We start from the raw sequence: 21,256 nt of genomic DNA, 5'->3' as shown, positions 1-21,256 counted from the left end.
TATAGATATACCTCTCCTTAATGCAACCGCATTGTCAGATTACAAAAAAACTTTACGGAAAAAGAAACCCACGCTATAATCTGAGACTGCGCTCAAAAGTAAAACACCACAGCTGCAAAGATGGCATCAACATAAACAAGAAAATATATGATAAATATTCCCTTACCTTTGATGATCTACATCAGAAAGCACACCAGGAATCCCAGGTCCACAATAAATGTTTGTTTTGTTCGAAAAAATCCGTTATTTATGTCCAAATACCTTCTTTTGTTAGCGCGTCTGGTTACATATCCAAACGCTAATTCTGGTCAGCGTTATATCAGACAAAAACTTCAAAAAGTGATATTACCGGTTGAAGAAACATTTCAAACTAAGTACACAATCAATCATTAGGATATTTTTAACATATAGCTTCAATAAAGTTTCAACCGGAGTATTCCTTCTTGTCTTCGTGAGCAATGGAACGTAAGTTGCTTCCACAAGGAAAAAGCATGAACAGAAAATGGCTGCTTGATGGACACCTGACTGATTCTGCTATCATTCTCTCCCACAACATCATAGAAGTCTCATTATAATTTCTATTGATGGTTGACATCTAGTGGAACCCCTAGGCAGTGCAACATCATTAATAGCTCCAGGGGATTTCTTTAGGGACTCTGGTGAATACATACAAGCTCAGATTTCTGACTTCCTGTTTTGATTTCAACTCAGGATTTTGCCTGCCAATATGAGTTCTGTTAATCTCACAGACATAATTCAAACAGTTTTAGAAACTTTAGAGTGTTTTCTATCCAATACTAATAATAATATGCAAATTTTAGCAACTATGACTGAGGAGCAGGCCGTTTGATATGGGCACCTTTCATCCAAGCTACTCAATACTGCCCCTTCAGCCATAAGAAGTTTAAACTTCTTAAAGCATTGTTGGTTCAGAGCTTGTAAGTAAGCATTTCACTGTAATGTCTACTACACCTGTTGTATTCGGCGCATGTGACAAATAACATTTGATTTGATTAGATGTGATGTGATCTGCAGGCATTGAATGTTAGCCATCCTACTATATCAGGTAAATGGAAAAGGACAATGTATAAGTGTGATGTCAGGGAAAGATATGTGCGCAAGTTAATGTTTCCAAAAGCTAACCAAACAAAAACATCATTACTTTTATGACACGTGTTTGAATCGTCATGTGCATTAGTAGCACAATTTTACATACATTTTTACTTACCTGTATGTTGACTTCTCCATATTAACGTTGGTTTTAAGTTTTGTCTGACTTTTCTTAACGGATGTACAATCATCGCAAATTTAATTATGGGGCGTTTCAAGCCCTTCCCTTGCTTGGCTATCAGCTATCAGTCAGCTAACCACTGCTAGCGGTCATCAGCTAACCTTTAGCTCGGAAAGCTCTCGCCTGTACGTACAACACGTTTCAAACCAGAGCATACCGGACCTATTTTTCTCTCCATATCCCCAGATTCCTACCGCAAACTCTGAACCTTTTCATCTGGATCATTGCAGCTAGCTAACCGCAACCCGGGTTGACTACTCCTGGCTAACGTTTCCGTCCCAGAGTTAGCACCAACTAGCCTGGAGCTAGCCAATGCTAGACCCATCTCCCGGCTAGGGCTTCTGGGCTACTCCTGAAGCCCACTCCTCGGCTACAATATCTGGACCCCTTCTACTGCCGGTATAGGGCACGGAACCTCTCGATCCTTCACAACTGGAATACCGACATAATCTGCCCGAGGATCCCAACAGGCCCCTCATCCCCTGAAGGCCCATTCTGCTAACCGCGGCCTGCTAGCTATCTAGAGCATATTGGACTGCTAGCTGATCCATCGCCCAGTTTCTTGGACCACTATACCCATTTTGCCAATTGGACTTGGACCCCTCTGCTACTTGGAACCCTACACATTCCACGACTGGTCTATCGACGTCACCGCACGAGGAGGCAAAAACAGACTTTCCACCATCGCGACATCCCTCTAAGGCCCTTATGCTAGGTTTCTAGCCCCGGCCTGCAAACTGCTAGCTTGCTAGCCCCAGCCTGCTAACTGTCTGAATGGTCGTGTCCCCAGCCAGCCCAACCTCTCACTGGACCCATAAGATCACTTGGCTACGCATGCCGCTCCCTAATATCAATATGCCTTGTCCATTACTGTCCTGGTTAGTGATTACTGTCTTATTTCACTGTAGAGTCTCTAGCCCTGCTCAATATACCTTAACCAACCATGTTGTTCCACCTCCAACATATGCGATGACAACACCTGGTTTAAACGTCTCTAGAGACTATATCTCTCTCATCATTACTCAATGTTTACCTCCAATGTACTCTCTTCCTACCATACCTTTGTATGTACATTATGCCTTGAATCTATGCTATCGTGCCCAGAAACCTGCTCCCTTTACTCTCTGTTCCGAACGTTTTAGACGGCCAGTTCTTATAGCCTTTAGCCGTAACCTTATCCTACTTTTCCTCTGTTCCTCTAGTGATGTAGAGGTTAATCTAGGACCTGCAGCGCCTAGCTCCACTCCTACTCCCCAGGTGCTCTCATTTGTTGACATCTGTAACCGTAAAAGCCTTGGTTTCATGCATGTTAACATTAGAAGCCTACTCTCTAAGTTTGTTTTATTCACTGCTTTAGCACATTCTGCCAACCCGGATGTTATAGCCGTGTCTGAATCCTGGCTCAGGAAAACCACCAAAAACCCTGAAATTTCCATCCCTAACTATAAACATTTCCCGCCAAGATAGAACTGCCAAAGGGGGCGGTGTTGCAATCTACTGTAGAGATAGCCTGCAGAGTTCTGTCTTACTATCCAGGTCTGCCAAAACAATTCGAGCTTCTACTTCTAAAAATTCACCTTTCCAGAAACAAGTCTCTCACCATTGCCGCTTGCTATTGCCGCTTGCCCCCATCTATCTTCTGAGCTCGTGCTGTTAGGTGACCTAAACTGGGACATGCTTAACACCCCAGCCATCCTACAATCTAAGCTCGATGCCCTCAATCTCACACAAATTATCAATGACCCTACCAGGTAAAACCCCAAATCCGTAAACACGGGCACCCTCATAGATATCATTCTAACTAATTCGCCCTCCAAATACACCTCTGCTGTTTTCAACCAAGATCTCAGCGATCACTGCATCATTGCCTGCATCCGTAATGGGTCTGCGGACAAACGAACACCCCTCATCACTGTCAAACGCTCCCTAAAATACTTCAGCAAACAGGCCTTTCTAATCAACCTGGCCGGGGTATCCTGGAATGACATTGACCTCATCCCATCAGTAGAGGATGCCTGGTTATTCTTTAAAAGTGCCTTCCTCACCATCTTAAATAAGCATGCTCCATTCAAAAAATGTAGAACCAGTAATAGATATAGCCCTTGGTTCACTTCAGACCTGTCTGCCCTTGACTAGCACAAAACATCCTGTGGCGTTCTGTCTTAGCATCGAATAGCCCGCGTGATATGCATCTTTTCAGGGAAGTTAGGAACCAATATACACAGGCAGTTAGGAAAGCTAAGGCTAGCTTTTTCAAACAGAAATTTGCATCCTGTAGTACAAACTCAAAAACGTTCTGGGAGACTGTAAAGTCCAGAGAGCACCTCCTCCCAGCTGCCCACTGCACTGAGGCTTGGGAACACTGTCACTACCGATAAATCCACAATAATTGAGAATTTCAATAAGCATTTTCCTACGGCTGGCCATGCTTTCCACCTGGCTACCCCTACCCTGGTCAACAGCCCTGCCCCCCCCACAGCAACTCGCCCAAACCTCCCCCACTTCTCCTTCACCCAAATCCATATAGCTGATGTTCTGAAAGAGCTGCAAAATCTGGACCCCTACATATCAGCCGGGCTAGACAATCTGGATCCTCTCTTTCTAAAATGATCTGCCGAAATTGTTGCAACCCCTATCACTAGCCTGTTCAACCTCTCTTTCATATCATCTGATATTTCCACAGATTGGAAATCCGCCGCGGTCGTCCCCCTCTTCAAAGGGGGAGACACTCTAGACCCAAACTGCTACAGACCTATATCTATTCTACCCGGCCTTTCTAAGGTCTTTGAAAGCCAAGTTAACAAACAGATTACCGACCATTTCGAATCTCACCGTACCTTCTCCGCTATGCAATCTGGTTTCAGAGCTGGTCATAGGTGCACCTCAGCCACGCTCAAGGTCCTAAATAATATCATAACCGCCATCGATAAGAGACATTACTGTGCAGCCGTATTCATCGACCTGGCTAAGGCTTTCGACTCTGTCAATCACAACATTCTTATTGGCAGACTCAACAGCCTTGGTTTCTCAAATGATTGCCTCGCTTGGTTCACCAACTACTTCTCCGATAGAGTTCATTATGTCAAATCGGAGGTCCTGTTGTCCGGACCTCTGGCAGTCTCTATGGGGGTGCCACAGGGTTCAATTCTCAGGCCGACGCTCTTCTCTGTATACATCAATGATGTCGCTCTCGCTGCTGGTGATTCTTTGATCCACCTCTACGCAGACGACATCATTCTGTATACCTCTGGCCTTCTTTGGACACTGTGTTAGCAAACCTCCAAACGAGCTTCAATGCCATACAACACTCCTTCCGTGGACTCCAACAGCTTTCAAATGCTAATAAAACTAAATTCATGCTCTTCAACCGTTCGCTGCCCGCACCTGCCCACCCTTCCAGCATCACTACTCTGGACGGTTCTGACTTACAATATGTGGACAACTACAAATACCTAGATGTCTGGTTAGACTGTAAATTCTCCTTTCAGACTCACATTAAACATCTCCAATCCAAAATCAAATCTAGAATCGGCTTCCTATTTCGCACAAAGCATCCTTCACTCATGCTGCCAAACATACACTCGTAAAACTGACCATCCTACCGATCCTTGACTTCGGCGATGTCATTTACAAAGTAGCCTCCAACACTCTACTCAACAAATTGGATGCAGTCTATCACAGTGCCATGTGTTTTGTCACCAAAGCCCCATATACTACCCACCACTGTGACCTTTATGCTCTCGTTGGCTGGCCCTCGCTTCATACTCGTCGCCAAACCCACTGGCTCCAGGTCATCTACAAGTCTCTGCTAGGTAAAGCCCCGCCTTATCTCAGCTCACTGGTCACCATAGCAGCACCCACCCATAGCACTCGCTCCAGCAGATATATTTCACTGGTCACCTCCAAAGCCAATTCTTCCTTTGGCCGCCTCTCCTTCCAGTTCTCTGCTGCCAATGACTGGAACAAACTGCAAAAATCTCTGAAGCTGGAGACTCTTACCTCCCTCACTAGCTTTAAGCACCAGCTGTCAGAGCAGTTCACAGATCACTGCACCTGTACATAGCTCATCTGTAAATAGCCCATCCAATCTACCTCATCCATATACTGTATTTATCTATTTATCTTGCTCCTTGCACCCCAGTATCTCTACTTGCACATTCATCTTCCGCACACCCTACCATTCCAGTGTTTAATTGCTATATATATGCCTTACCTCTCTTATCCTACCTCATTTGCACATGCTGTATATATATTTTTCTACTGTATTATTGATTGTATGTTTGTTTATTCCATGTGTAACTCTGTCTTGTTGTATGTTTCGAACTGCTTTGCTTTATCTTGGCCAGGTTGCAGTTGCAAATGAGAACTTGTTCTCAACTAGCCTACCTGGTTAAATAAAGGTGATTTTTATTTATTTATATATATATATATATTTTTGACCAACAAAAAAAATGGCCGCGGGGATTCCCCCAAGGGCATAGGTGGAGGAGTGTGTGTCTTTTATGAGTTTGAAATGCAGCCTATTGGACAAGTCTTCTTATTTGATAAGGTTTAACGGCGGTTGGCATCCGATAAACTTTGCATTACCGCCACCTACTAGACTGGAGTATAACTACCTTAGACTTTGCTTTAAAAAATATATTTATGAAAATCAACAAATCCCCTGTCATCTAACCCTACACTCACAAAATCTATATCACTTGTTGGCCTATCCCCCCATAAGCTTGACACCTGTAACAACGTAATGTTTTCTGAGCACAAAAGCTTGGATGGGATAACTTACATATCCTAACATCACTTTGTCAAGCAAAAACTCAACATCAAAACTTAAAAGGACAGACAATGACTCATTTGTTTCACCACTCGTGCCACCCTGTCTGCGTCTCACCAAACAATGAGCATCACAAACACTGGGTACATTTACCGCTACCCCAGTAATCACTCCTTTCAATGGCACCCTTTTCTTGAGAGCAAAACAATTCACATCTCTTGTCCCCATTCGTTTAACGCGGAGCGCCTGCTCCCCCTTACCATCAGAAACACAAACAATTATCACAAGACCACTTTTGGTTACTTTTACTGATTCCACAGCACCCAACTCTTGTTTTCACCCACCCTGAAACCACAAATGGATCAGCCAAAAGGCAGGGCTCCCCTTTTTCCAAAAATGTAATTTCTCGTTCAAATATTTTTTATTGAGCACACACAGGAATGGTGTATAGGTATGAAAGGCAGGTATACAATTTTTAACTAAACATAAAAGAGCAGACAGAAATAAAAAGATCCAGAGTTCTGGGTACAAAACAATTATTACAAAACAAGACATACAAAACAAGGACAGGTAGAAAGAAAGAGGGTGGGTGTCACCCCCCCCCTTATTCCCCCCCTTTATCCCTCCCCCCCTTTATCCCTTCCCCTTATACCCCTCCCCGCTGCTCGGGTGGCGGTGCCAGCACGTGCTGCCCAGAGGTGGATTAAAATATTACAATGGAGAGTGCGTTAAAAAGTACAAATTCACAGCGCCGAATGGTCCAAGTAAGAGAGGAAAGGCTGCCAGATCTGATCAAATATTAATAATTTATTGTTCAGAATATATCTAATCCTTTCTAAGTGTACAGTGTTTGCCAATTCGCTGAGCCATAATTTGGTAGTGGGCGCTTCCCTCTTTTTCCAGAACAACAAGATTATTTTTTTTGCCGAAATGAGACTGTAAGAGATTAGTTGTTTTTGGGGGTTGGTTAGTCCGATTAGGGAATCAGACACTCCCAGGATTATCAGAAGCGGGTCTGGGTCAATTGAAGTCTCCAGAACTTCAGAGAGGATCCTAAAAATTCCACACCAGTAACCATGCAAGCTAGAGCATAGGGCAAAGCAGTGGAGAAGTGTACCCTGTGCAGCCTGACATTTATCACACAAAGGGGATGTATCAGGAAATATCCTATGCAGTTTGGTTTTGGAATAGTGTAATCTGTGTAATACCTTGAATTGTATGAGCCGATGTCTGGAGTTAATGGAGCAGGTGTGGATATACTCCAAGCTATCTTCCCAGTCTGCCATCGAAATGTCAGTCCCTAGTTCTTCCTCCCATTTTGCCTTAATGGCCTCTGTAGAGGGTGTGCTAACCGATTGAAAAGAGTCATATAAACGAGATATCAGTTTGTCTGAGGTGGGGGATGTTTTTATGCATCCGTCAAACATGGAAGGCTTAGCGTTCCCAAATGTTGGGAGGTGTTTCCTAACAGTCTCTGATTTGTAGGTATCTGAAAAAGTTATTTCTGGGAAGATTATAAGTTTCCCTCAGCAACTCAAAGGAAGCAAAGGTCCCTTCTATATATAAATCCCCTATGGTACTTATCCCCAACTCTCCCCATTGCTCAAAGGTGTTATCAAGGTTGGAGGGGGCAAAGGAGGGGTTCCTGGCAACAGGGAGCATGAATGACATTGGTCTAAGCTCAAAGTGGGTTTTAATTTGCTTCCAGATTCGGACTGTGCTATGTATAATAGGATTGTTACGATAAAGTGACCTCTCCAGATTGACAGGCGACAAAATCACAGCACCAATAGAGAAGGGGTGACACTCCTCACGCTCCATACTAAGCCAGGTGGGTGACGGACGTGCGTCATCCAGCAAAAACGTAACCGCACGGAGGTTAGCGGCCCAATAATAAAATATAAAATTTGGGAGAGACAATCCTCCTTCCATCTTGGATTTGCAGAGGTGTTTTTTACCTATCCTGTGTGTTTTATAATCCCAGATGAAAGGATTGATAATTGAGTCCAGTTGTTTATGAAAGGATTTAGGTATGAATACTGGGATGTTCTGGTATAGGTAGAGCAGTTGTGGGAGGAAGACCATTTTAATGGCATTAATTCTTCCGAGCAGAGAAATTGGGAGAGTTCTCCAAAATTGTATGTTTGTTTTTAGTTTTTGCATCAGCGAGGGGAAATTATCTTTAAATAGTAAGGAATATTGTTTGGTAACTACAATTCCTAGATAGGTAAATTTTTCTGAAGATAACTTAAGTGGAAGATGTTCTAGCCAGGAGGTGTTTTGTAACCGTATGGGCATTAATTCACTCTTGTTCCAATTTATTCAGTATCCCGAGAAGGTACCAAACAAATTAATCACATCAAGAATAGCTGGAATACTAGCTTGGGGTTCTGTTATATAGAGGAGAATGTCATCTGCGTATAGGGAAATCTTATTTAGAGTATCTTTAGTATTATAGCCGTGTATTGCTGCATCAGATCTAATCGTCTGAGCGAGAGGTTCAATGATTAGGGCGAAGAGCATAGGCGACAGCGCACAACCCTGCCTTGTCCCTCTGTATAGGTTAAATCGGGGCGACAATGATTGGTTAGTGAGTATTCTCGCACAGGGGTTCCTATATAAAAGCTGGATCCAATTTATGAACCCATCTCCAATATTAAATTTCTGTAGGACTTTGAATAGATAGGACCACTCAACTTGGTCAAAAGCCTTCTCGGCGTCAAGAGATATAACGGCAAGGTCCATGTTTGGTAACCTCTGAGAATACATAATGTTGAAGAGGCGCCTGAGATTGAAGAATGACTTTCTGTTCGGGATAAAGCCGGTCTGGTCCGAATGGACCAGTTTGCTAATTAAAGTGCTAAGCCTGTTAGCCAGGGTTTTTGCTAAAATCTTTTGGTCTGTATTGAGGAGGGATATTGGTCTGTACGACCCTACCTCTTCCGGATCTTTACCCTTCTTATGTATAACTGTAATGAATGCTTCATCCAAAGTAGATGGGAGAGCTCCATCCTCTCTGGACTGAACCAACATTTTGTGCAGGTAGGGAGAGAGCATGTTGCTGAATGTTTTATAGAATTCACCCGGGTATCCATCTGGGCCCGGGGTCTTGCCACTCTTTAGAGTTTTGATTGTTTCTCGAATTTCTTCAAGAGATATTTCCTTATTCAGGAAGTTAGAATCTTCCTGGTTCAGGGCAGGAAGATTACAGTCATCCAAAAAGTTTTGCATAATTAAGGGGTTAGAATCGGCTTTAGATGTATATAGAGTCTCATAAAACTGACGGAATCTGTCATTGATGTCTTTGGGGGAAGAGAGTAATTCCCCAGATGCAGACTTAACTTTGTGAATCATTCGGTCACTCACAATTTTTCGAAGTTGTCTGGCGAGTAATTTGTGTGGTTTGTCACCAAACTCAAAATATTTTTGCTTGGCGTAGAGAAAAGATTTAGCAATTTTAGCTGAGAGAGTCTGATTATATTCAAATTTTAAAGAGGTAATTTTTTTATGTTTCTCCATAGATGGATGTCTAGCATTCTCCCTATCCAGTAAGTGAATTTGTCCCTCCAGTTCTACCAATTTTCCCTTGTTTTGCCTACTCGTGGCAGTCTGATAGGAGATGATACAGCCTCTCAAATAAGCCTTAAGTGTTTCCCACAGTAATGCTGGGGAAGTCTCTGTGTTGTCGTTGGTATCAAAGAAAAATGTTATTTGGTCTTTAAGATGTTCACAGAATGTTGGTTCTGTGAGGAGCTGAGGATTAAACCTCCAGACCCTCTCGTTTGGTACCATGTCACCCAATCTCAGGGAGAAGGTGAGTGGACTGTGGTCCGAGATTATAATATCATGATACTTCACATTACAGGTATAGGGGAGTAGTTTAGCATCAACCAAAAAGTAGTCAATTCGAGGATAAACATTGTGAACATGAGAGTGAAAGGAGTATTCCCTGCCCGTAGGGTTAGTGATCCTCCATATATCAAATAAGTTAGAATTCTTTATGTAGGTATTCAAGAATTCACTTGAATAGGAGGTGGGGGTTCGCCGGGTAGAGGATCTGTCCAAATATTGGTCTAGCACGCAGTTAAGGTCCCCTCCAATCATCAGGTTAGTATGGGAGATATCTGGAATCAGGGCAAGGACTCTTTTGAAAAAAGAGGGGTTATCAATGTTTGGCCCATAGATATTTAGTAGAGTTACAGAAGTAGAGTGGATCTCTCCTATTACGATCACATAACGACCCTCTTTATCCACAATAGTGGTTTTATGTAGAAAGGGAATTCCTTTCCGTACCAGAATCGCTGTGCCTCTCGTTTTGGCAGAGAAGTTAGAGTGATACACTTGCCCCACCCACCTACATTTAAGTCTGCTGTGAGCATTATTTTTCAGATGGGTTCCAAAAATGTAATTTCTACCGTCACAGACTGCTCTTTATCCTGACCCTCGGTGCAAGCAACAATGGACAAGTGATGGTCCTACAATTTGCTTTGTTGCAAGTTATATCTTATGTTGTAAAATGTAATACATAGCTAATGGTTTAAATGTTCTGAATTATTCGTCTGTGGGCCTATGTGACTGCATTAGCCATTGTCCATGTGTGACACGCTAGGAACCATAGTTTTGGTCCACCTTTCCCAGGGGCCCTAATTAGTGTGAAAGATATAAAATCACCGCGTTCCGGTTTGTACTTGTGCTTGTCATTTGTTTCAGACCCATTTGAAACCCCATGCTGTCTTGATAATTGTTTGGGGGGTGTGGTTGATTGTGTTCAGACATTGTTTGTTTGAGGTCGACAAAATGCAAGAGTTTATTGCTTTGAAAGACTTATGCAATTGGCCCAAACTCCTTTGTTGGTTGCAGATTGTCATGTGTTTGGAATGGCTTTGATGGCTGTGAGGAATAGCTTATCGTAATCAGAGGAAAGAAGCGGTGAACTAACAGAAGACAGTGAGAGATACACATAACGATTTGACATAGGAAGTAGGAGGTGAACATCTTTTTATTTTTTTGTTGTTGGATAAGACATGGTTCTGTGTAGCTCAGCTGGTAGAGCATGGCAATTGAAATGCCAGAGTTGAGGGTTCGATTCCCATGGGGGAGCAGTATGGAAATGTATGCACTCACTACTGTAAGTCGCTCTGGATAGGCGCGTTTGCTAAATGACTGAAATGTAGAGTGCCGCAATCAGGGTTCCCCCACAGCCTTCTCCCCACCCACTGCTGCCCATCTGTTCATATAACACTCAAATGCTGGTACAGTTCCTTTTGAGATACCATCATGTGTGCAAAAAAATAAATAGCTGTTATATACTCTTTATTGTAGAGTTCACTTGTAAAAAGCAAAACAATTTAAACTATAGAAATTACTTTTTGACCTATATTGGCTAGTAATTAATTGGGTTTCGTTCAAGGGGACTCAGAGCCCTCTCATCTATCTGCTATATGATGCCATCCCAGTGTGCCCTCATCAGTAGGTGTAATGTTGACGAAGGGTCTAAGGAAGAGAGAAAGAAATATTGTTGTTGTGATCCTCTTGGGTCTCTGCTATATGTTTTTGGTGCTTAGTTTCTTTGGTGTCAGTTGGCCTTTCAGCGAGTCTCTTGATCTTCCTTCTGCATCTTCTGTTGGGGAATCTACTCAAATTTTATATCCGTTCTAGAGGGGGAGACATAGACAAACACAACATCACATCAGCTATCTGACAAGGAATTGCTTGAATATGTGGTTGTTCTGTTCAATAGTTTTTCTCTCTTTTGAGTCCACTATCAAACCATGATATCTTGTGCATTGTACTACAGTAGTCATAGCCGTAAGGAAGTAGGGGTGTTGAGGGTGCTGCAGCACCTCCTCCCGAGTGGCGCAGCATTCTAAGGCACTGCATCTCAGTGCTAGAGGCGACACTACAGAACCTGGTAGGATCCTGGGCTGTATCACTACTGGCCGTGATCGGGAGTCCCATAAGGTGGTGCGCAATTGGCCGGGGTTGTCTGTCATTGTAAAATAATAATTTGTTCTTAACTGACTTACCTGGTTAAATAAAAATTAAATATTTATTAACTATTATTACCCAATCCAAAACATATTCCCGCGGCCATGACAGTGGCATCTCTATATCATCCTAATTGGCATATGTATCCAAGTGTATGATCATTCTGTAGCACAATACACAAGCATATCAAGAGGATACATTGTGTTGACATTGTGCACTTCTTTAAGAGCTATTTCTATGCCTTGATAGTATATCCAATGAGCAACAATGGAAAATGTTTCTTTAACTGCAACTATTTCAACCCTTTCCCACTATTACCAAATAATAATGCTTTTGTATCCCTTGATGAAGTGAATAGGCCGAAAACATGTGACATTGAGAGTGACCTCACCTGCACTACAGAGACATTTACTCCACTGGGCTGCAGTTCAAGAAATGCACAAACACACATAAGATCAACATTCTTATGGAAACAATTAGAAACTATTGACTCAATGGAAAACTGAAATTGTCACGCATGCCAGAATATCATCACGTATGAATCTCCCATTTCACACTGATAAACCAGATAGTAGAGTCATACTTACACATCTGCAGGTTTGGGAGACATCAATACCAAAGGTAATTCTACTCCGACGTCACTGTGGCGAAACAAAATGTACATTATCAGTGGGCAACATAATCATGTTTCTCCAACAAAACCATACTGACATTCATGTACACTGAGTGACAAAACATTAAGAACACCTGCTCTTTCCATGACATAGACTGACCAGGTGAAAACTATAATCTCTTATTGATGACACTTGTTAAATCCACTTAAATCAGTGTAGATGAAAGGGAGGAGACACGTTATAGAATGATTTTTAAGCCTTGAGATATGATTGAGATATGTGTATGTGTGCCATTCAGAGGGTGAATGGGCAAGACAAAAAGATTTAAGTGCCTTTGAACGGGGTATGGTAGTAGGTGCCGGTTTGTGTAAAGTACTGCAACGCTGCTGTGTTTTTCACGCTCAACAGTTTCCCATGTGTACTCTGTGTATATGTCATATAATAAAGTGCATACGTTATATATCAACTCCTGTTCTTACCTGGCTGTTAGGCCTCCCAAGAGGCCTCCGCTGGAGACCAAGAGGTTCACTTTGATTTTGTAAGTGACTAAGATTCCCTGCATTCCTTTATCCATGCCAGGACGAATGCTAGGAGAGGGGAGGACAGCATAGGGATGGGTTACCTCAGGCTTTTTGACAATAGATGACGCAGAAAAGGGTTTTTATCATAAGGTGAATGCACCAATTTGTAAGTCGCTCTGGATAAGAGCGTCTGCTAAATGACTTAAATGTAAATGTAAATGTTATCATCATCTACAGAAGGAGAGCGGGTGTGGTGGAGCTACACCACCGTTCAAAAGTTTGGGGTCACTTAGAAATGTCCTTGTTTTTGAAAGAAAATTTAAAAAAAAAAGTCAATTAAAATAACATCAAGTTGATCAGACATACATTGTAGACATTGTTAATGTTGTAAATGACTATTGTAGCTGGAAACAGCTGATTTTTAATGGAATATCTACATAGGCGTACAGAGGCCCATTATCAACAACCATCACTCCTGTGTTCCAATGCCACGTTGTGTTAGCTAATCCAAGTTTATCACTTTAAAAGGCTAATTGATCATTAGAAAACACTTTAACAATTATGTTAGCACAGCTGAAAACTGTTGTGCTGATTAAAGAAGTAATAAAACTAGCCTTCTTTAGACTAGTTGAGTATCTGGAGCATTAGCTTTTGTGGGTTCGATTACAGGCTCAAAATGGCCAGAAACAAAAAACCTTTTTCTGAAACTCGTCAGTATATTCTTGTTCTGAGGCTTGAAAACTATTCCATGTGAGAAAATGCCAAGAAACTGAATATCTCGTACAACGCTGTGTACTACTCCCTTCACAGAACAGAGCAAACTGACTAACCAGAATAGAAAGGAGTGGGAGGACCCGGTGCACAACTGAGCAAGAGGACAAGTACATTAGAGTGTATAGTTTGAGAAACAGACGTCTCACACGTCCTCAACTGGTAGCTTCATTAAATGGTACCCGCAAAACACCAGTCTCAATGTCAACAGTGAAGAGGCAACTCCGGGATGCTGGCCGTACTCTAATGTACTTGTCCTCTTGCTCAGTTGTGCATCGAGTCACCCACTCCTCTTTCTATTCTGGATAGAACCAGTTGGCGCTGTTCTGTGAAGGGAGTAGTACAGTACACAGCGTTATACGAGATCTTCAGTTTCTTGGCAATTTCACGCATGGAACTGCCTTCATTTCTCAAAATAAAAAAATATACTGACGAGTTTCAGAAGAAAATTCTTTGTTTCTGGACATTTTGAGCCTGTAATCGAACCCACAAGTACTGATGCCTCAGATACTCAACTAGTCTAAAGAAGGCCAGTTTTATTGCTTCTTTAATCAGAACAACAGTTTTCAGCTGTGCTAACATAATTGCAAAAGTGTTTTCTAATGATCAATTAGCCTTTTAAAATGATAAACTTGGATTAGCTAACACAACGTGGCATTGAAACACATGACTGATGGTTGTTGATAATGGGCCTCTGTACGCCTATGTAGATATTCCATAAATAATCTGCCGTTTCCCGCTACAATAGTCATTTACAACATTAACAATGTCTACACTGTATTTCCGATCAAATTTATGTTATTTTAATGGACAAAAAATGTGCTTTTCTTTAAAAAACAAAGACATTTCTAAGTGACCCCAAACTTTTGAACGGTAGTGTATGTCTTGGGTAACTCACTGACTCACAGTGTGGTAGAAGCCAGGTTGGTATCTTCATCCTTTAGCCTGCCGTCCACGGCCAGACCACGCTTCTCTTTGTTGTTGGACAGAAGAGGGATCACCGTGAACGTCTTCTCCAGGGTGGATTCTCCTTTTACTTCCTCCCTGCGCAGGACGACCACACAAACAGGACATTGTGATTCACAAATAGTGAGAATCAGAATATACTTTAGTGTTTGACTTCAGTACTGGGTTATAGACATGAGGTTTAGTAATTCTACATTACAGTAGAAATGGAATGAATGTGTTCTTGACTTACGCAAATTCCTCATTCAGAACAGTCTTGGTATATTTGTCTGCTTGGTAAAGCAGCACCTCTGTTGTCTGGTCAACTGGTCAGAAGGATGTGTGTTGGTCAGAAACAAGAGTTGAAACACACACGCAATCATGACAGAGAATAATATATATATGCAGACATTTTTCTCCAAAGTGACTTACAGCCATGCGTGCATACATTTTAAGTATGGGTGGCCCTATGAATCAAACCCACAATCCTGGTGTTGCAAGCGCCATGCTCTACCAACGAAGCCAATCAGAACAGAGAACTCACGCCACAACCACTTTTATGTTGACTCACTCGTTATTTTAATTTTCTTCACCACTTTTGCGGTTTCATTGTTGATTTTGACTTTTACAGGGATTGGGTCTCCATGGAAATAGAGCTGAAAGTCACCAAAGGAAAGCAAACATGTTCAAATACACAGGTATCATACAGAATCCATCAATAGAAAACTAGCACAGTAAACAATGTTCTCCTATGCTTACAGGATAAAAGTCTAATCAATGGAAGGGTTACAGGCCTACCTCCTTCTCAATAGAGGCCTCCAGGTGGACTAGCTTGTCAGACATCATGAAGTTCTTGCTGATGTCAGCCTGGGGTCCAGCGGGTATTGTTCCTGGAGCAAACTGGATCTTCCGAATGATCAGACGGCAAGTGTCCCTGACAGGAGAAAGGAAGAGAGGGAGAAAACCATCAGAACACACAATCATCTGATTACTAGCAACATCAAATGGTATGCACAGTAGTGGAATTCCACTAATACACACTTCTTGTTAATTTTCTCATCAGGGTCGTCTGCCTCATTGGCGATGTAGGCTTTCACCTCGTAGTCGACACCACAAGCCTGCAGAGGTAGGAAACAAAGGAGTGATTTGTCTTTGATGAAATGATCAAATCGAGAGAGTGAAAAAGAAAAAGAAGAAATAGAGAGAAGATTAGAGGGAGAGCGAAAGGAGAAGAACGTACCTTGCCGACATCCTCTGGTGCAGGCTGAAGGCCGACTGAGCACGGTAGGTTGTTATCAATCTGAAACGGACAGGAAGTAAGAAGTGATCAGGTGTGGATAGATACAAACCAACAGGCTAGGATGTCCATTTCCTTCAAAGGTCCAATGTAGCCGTTTTTATCTCAATATCACATAATTTCTGGGTAACAATTAAGTACCTTACTGTGATTGTTTTCTATTAAAATGGTCTTAGCAAATAGCAATTTCTCAAGCAAGAATCTTGCTAATCTTGTCTGGGAGTGGTCTGAGTAGGGAGGTGTCACGACTTCCACCGAAGTCGGCTCCTCTCCTTGTTCGGGCGGCGTTCGGCGGTCAACGTCACCGGCCTTCTAGCCATCGCTGCTCCATTTTTCTTTGTTCCATTTGTTTTGTCTTGTTCCCCGCACACCTGGTTTACATTCCCTAATCACATTGTGTATATATATTCCTCTGTTCCCCCCATGGCTTTGTGTGGAATTGTTTTGTGTTACGTGTTTTATGTGACGCGCCAGACTGGTTTTCCATGTTCCGTGTTTATTTCACAAAGTATGTTTATTTGGTAAACTATAGCTTTTGTGACTGTTTTCGCGCTTTGCACTTTTGCCGTTTTGACGCAGTTGCGTCTGTCTGCTGTTTGCTCCTGCCTAAATAAAGTGTGGGTCTGTTCACAATTCTTTGCTCTCCTGCACCTGACTTCGCTACCAGTACGCACACCCGTGACAGGAGGGGAAAACTGACATTGGCAAAGAGGTATGGAACTGTCTTTCTTATTGGTCTATTAACTAATTTACTTCATTTATTTAATTTACTGCTGATGTCACCAGGCAGGCCAAAATTCCCTCCCACCAAAACATCCTTACACTAAAGGGCATTATCATAATTTTACCAATTTCACAGTATTATTCCAACTTCACAGTGTATATATAAAATATATATAAAACACAGGAAAATCAAGTTATGGACTGCACTGGGCCATTAATGGGAATGTCCATTGTGACAAAGTCTTTGATGTGGTTTGCAACACCAGCTAAGAGTGCGGACCGAGATTACACTTTGTGTGGGTGAACAGTGAGCTATGCACAGACATATATTTTTGTGTGATGCCTTGTGAAGGATGAGACAGAAGGAAACACACAGTGAAACTCACATTGAAAGTGAAGGCATGGCCTTGGTCCTCACATTTCTTCAGGAGGGCCTCCTGCATAGGGGTGTTGGCTGGTGTGGTGCCTACAACAGGGTAGATCTGCTGCCTCTTTATCCAGATGTCTTTTCTGTAGTTCATCCCGATCAGATCCAGGTCGTCACTACCATAACGGAATGAGCATGCTAGATACACCCATACTGCAACGAGATTAGAGATAGATCTTTGATATCAAGACTGAACCTCGATGGGCTGAATTTGACTTCATGCATCTTTCCTGGTTCAATAGATACAGTGAAATCAACTAAATGTTACCTTTCCTGCCTTCAAGTTCAGCGGGGTCAACCTTGACCACCCCATCTGCAAGAGAAGATACATGTATGAAAAACACACACCAAAAAACACACACACACACACAGACACACTACTCTTGGATTAGTAAAGTGCAAAGATATTCAGAGATAACTTTATAACACACCGACGATATCAACAGTCTCCACATGGTCCACGAAGTCTCTCTTCCCCAGGTAGAGAGCAATCTGGGAAAAGGAGAAAGGGAGAGAGAGAGGTTACTTACTGTCTGTAATCAACACCATATAGATAGGCCTAATCTCAGTTATCTTGATGGAGCCTGAGGAATCGCAGTGCCGTTTGTAAGTTGGCTCGGTTAGAGGAAGTCTATGGATTCCTGCTCTGGTATGCGATAAGTGCATCAGAGCAGGCCCCGACCAGTGTGTCTCACAGTTATGATGTCAGAGGGGGTCCTTACCGATCCGTTGCCGCTGGTCTTCTTGTAGATCCTACAGAGAGAGGGTGATATGAAGTTTAGACACTAGATTGGATTCAACAAATCTGTATCATGCAATATAACTATTCATTGTGTCCTCCGTAGGACACATGTTGTCTTAACCTAAACCCTGTCATCATTAGAATCTTCCATAGCCTGGTCCCACATGCCCTCCGTCTAATTCCACTTAGTGGTATTAGTTAGTTATCGTCCCTAGTGGCAGTGGGTCTTTACAGTCTTAAAACTCACTGCACTTTTTGTGATTGCTATCCTTACTGAGCCATCCCAGTACGTTGCTTAGTGACCTACCCTAACTGGCCTGCTGTCAGCTCCAGTTTAATTAAAAGATGAGGCCTCTACTCCCCCTCCCTCCCTCCATCCCTCCCTCCTCCCACTGAGGCTCTGGATTGATTAGTACCCAGGGTGGCACGGGAACCACTGGCATGACTGGTACAACCAGCTATCTTCACGTTCCAATGATGCAACCACAGGTGTGTCTGAAGGGGAACCTGACCTATGCTTTGATCGGGTCACAACAGAGACACTGCTGAGGGTGACTCCACAACGACTTGCGTAGAATAAACATTTTCTCACAAATGCTGTTTCATATGGTATCTCATAATATAATCCTATCAGTTCAATATTCCTAATATCCTTTTTTACCTCGCCTAATCCCTTACATCAGTTTATCAATCAATATAGCATGCATCGCTTGCCTATTTGCTCACATCTTTGCTCGTGTATGCTGTTAATTCTAAACTGCTCTATTCCGGATCTAATCCAGAGATGATCCGTCCTAATCAGGTTCTTTCTGGATCCTCTTAACCTTAGAAGTGTCACACATCCTTACATGACACAGGCAATGAGCTAAAGGTAGCAAAGTAATTACATTGACATTTTAGTTATTTGGCAGACTCTCTTATCCAGAGTGACTTACAGGAGCAATTAGGGTTAAGTGCTTTGCTCAAGGGCACATTGACAGATTTTTCACCCAGTCGGCTCTGGGATTCAAACCAGCGATGTTTGGATTACTCGCTCTTAACCGCTTGGCTACCTCCTGCCCATATAGATATTCATTATCTAGCATCTCTCTGTTCTGTGCCACAGTCTATGGTTTAGTATGTTCTGAAAATAAACTCTGCCTCTATATATCTGTAGAAATTAGCCATTGCTGGTAGGTGACTGGTGAATGTAAAAGATACTCACTTTGCCATGTCTGTGATTAATTGGATGAGGTTGTCTGTAGTGGTAGAAAATACAGTTTAATGAACTGTATTAGGATACAATAACAAGTAACACTCTTCCAAACAAGATAAGAGTCCTTCCTGGTTGCAAATAAGTTATATGGTGGAAGCTGGGCAATTTCAGCAGAAAAAAACGAATTAGTATTGGATTTGATTAGTCTAGACCAGTGTAACTAATCAGTGGGAGATAAACATGATGCATTGGTCCCTTAATCTGATTAGCTACGCTGGTAATTAGACAGATCAAATCAAAGACAAATTACCCACTGGGCAAAAACTGCTTGAATCAACGTTGTTTCCACATCATTTCAACAAAAAATGTTTTTGGGGATGATCTTAAATCAACGTGGAAAACTGATCGGATTTATTACAAGTAGATAAGGGAATTTCATATTTTTTTCAGCCAACTTTTAACCTAAATCCAATGGCACGGTGACATTTGTTGTTGATTTCACATTGAATTGACATTTAGTTGACAACTCAACCAAATGTAAATCAAAAATAGACCTTGAATTGACGTCTGAGTACAGTGGGTAGTTTGTTCCTACTCTTATTTGCAACCAGATTTAGCTAATGCCTAAATTAAATTGGCTACTGCAATGTAAATATGCTTAAAATGAGCTCGGTCCGAGATAACTCTCTGCACTGTCCATTTCTGACCGAGGCTGCCATTGTCAATACAGGTGACAGATGAATATATTTCAAAATGGGCACATCACATGTCCTGTACATTCAAAGAAGTTGGTCAAATCCACCGTGTTCTACAACAGTTTTTTGATAATACTCTGTGCCTAGTATCAGTTTTAAAGACCCTTGATAAATGATATCTGTAATGAAAGGTTAAGACAAATGTTCCTTCCATTCCATTACAACAAAGCAAGGTGGGCAATTCCAGCCCTGGGCAGCCTCAGTGAGTGTAGGTCGTTGTTCCAGTGCATCCCTAACCTGAGCAGGGCTGGAACAAAAGCTTGCTCACACCGAAACCCATTTTCAACCCTTGCAGTAAAGGCTACATTGCACGTCCAAATCAGTCATTCCTAGAATCAGCGCGATAGTTATCACTTAAGATATAAATTAGATGCAGACACAGTTTTCTGAGATGTTGACAAGATAAGATGTCATGCACGATATGATCCCCCATGCATGATGTCATCTTTCCCCAGTAGGCTATGCTGATGATGTGAAGCAGGGTCCGCCGGTCTTGCGTTGTACTCACCTCAGTGTCTTGACTGTGTCTGTTGTCTGGTGTTGCTGTCCCTGTAATCCGCCACCCTGTGCCTGTGTAGCGAGTTTTAGCATCTACCACCTTCCGTCCTCCGCCTTTATACCTCGACCTCTCAACCTCGCCACCCTCCCCTTGGCTTCCCCTGCCGTTATAAGAAGCTACTTTTAGGCCATATCCTATTAATTCATTAGCTGGCTGCATTTCATTGCGCTACAACAGGGTTACAAATAAGCAGAGAAGGTGACTTAAAAGGATTAAATCCTGAGTAATTTGTTGTTGAGTGGGTGTAAGGAGTGTGGCTGTTTGGTTGGATTAAAGGGAAAATGATCAAATCAAATCAAATCATATTTTATTGGTCACATACACATGGTTAGCAGATGTTAATGCGAGTGTAGTGAAATGCTTGTGTTTCTAGTTCCGACCATGCAATAATATCTAACAAGTAATCTAACAATTTCACAACAACTACCTTTAACACAAGTGTAAAGGAATTAATAAGAATATGTACATATAAATATATGGATGAGCGATGGCCGAACGGCATAGGCAAGATGCAGTAGATGGTATAGAGTACAGTATATACATATGAGAGGAGTTATGTAGGGTATGTAAACATTATATAAAGTGGCATTGTTTAAAGTGACTAGTGATACATTTATTACATCCCATTTTTAATTATTAAAGTGGCTAGAGATTTGA

General features: G+C 42.1%; 1 protein-coding gene across 2 annotated transcripts; it reads right to left on the bottom strand.

Annotated features, from left to right (window-relative positions):
- Positions 1-11,036: 11,036 nt before the first annotated feature.
- On the bottom strand, positions 11,037-20,782 carry LOC129827696 (arrestin-C-like). Of its 2 annotated transcripts, XM_055888773.1 has the most exons (16): positions 20,549-20,781; positions 19,295-19,328; positions 18,071-18,101; positions 17,780-17,840; positions 17,617-17,661; positions 17,308-17,501; positions 16,142-16,201; positions 15,943-16,019; positions 15,700-15,835; positions 15,473-15,557; positions 15,155-15,227; positions 14,863-15,000; positions 13,144-13,251; positions 12,638-12,691; positions 12,442-12,471; positions 11,037-11,716 (listed from the first exon to the last, which is right to left on the bottom strand). In XM_055888773.1, the coding sequence occupies exons 2-15, from the start codon at positions 19,300-19,302 to the stop codon at positions 12,459-12,461; spliced, it is 1,083 nt and encodes a 360-aa protein (XP_055744748.1). In that variant the 5' UTR covers positions 19,303-19,328; positions 20,549-20,781; the 3' UTR covers positions 11,037-11,716; positions 12,442-12,458. The 2 variants fall into 2 exon arrangements, with proteins under 2 accessions (XP_055744748.1, XP_055744746.1); XM_055888771.1 differs by lacking the exon at positions 12,442-12,471 and having other exon boundaries at positions 20,549-20,782.
- Between the last annotated feature and the right edge of the window lie 474 nt (positions 20,783-21,256).

The sequence above is a fragment of the Salvelinus fontinalis genome, chromosome 29 (genome assembly GCF_029448725.1).
Source record: "Salvelinus fontinalis isolate EN_2023a chromosome 29, ASM2944872v1, whole genome shotgun sequence".
NCBI classification, from domain to species: Eukaryota; Metazoa; Chordata; class Actinopteri; order Salmoniformes; family Salmonidae; genus Salvelinus; species Salvelinus fontinalis.
This window is presented reverse-complemented; position numbering and strand designations above follow the sequence as displayed.

What these genes read in the sequence shown, in the direction of transcription:
- LOC129827696 (XM_055888771.1), bottom strand. An exon ending in GATGAGAAAATTAACAAGAA is followed by an intron (nt 15,836 to 15,942) that starts GTGTGTATTAGT and finishes TTCTCCTGTCAG; the next exon opens with GGACACTTGCCGTCTGATCA. An exon ending in AACCTGGCTTCTACCACACT is followed by an intron (nt 13,252 to 14,862) that starts GTGAGTCAGTGA and finishes CCCCTCTCCTAG; the next exon opens with CATTCGTCCTGGCATGGATA.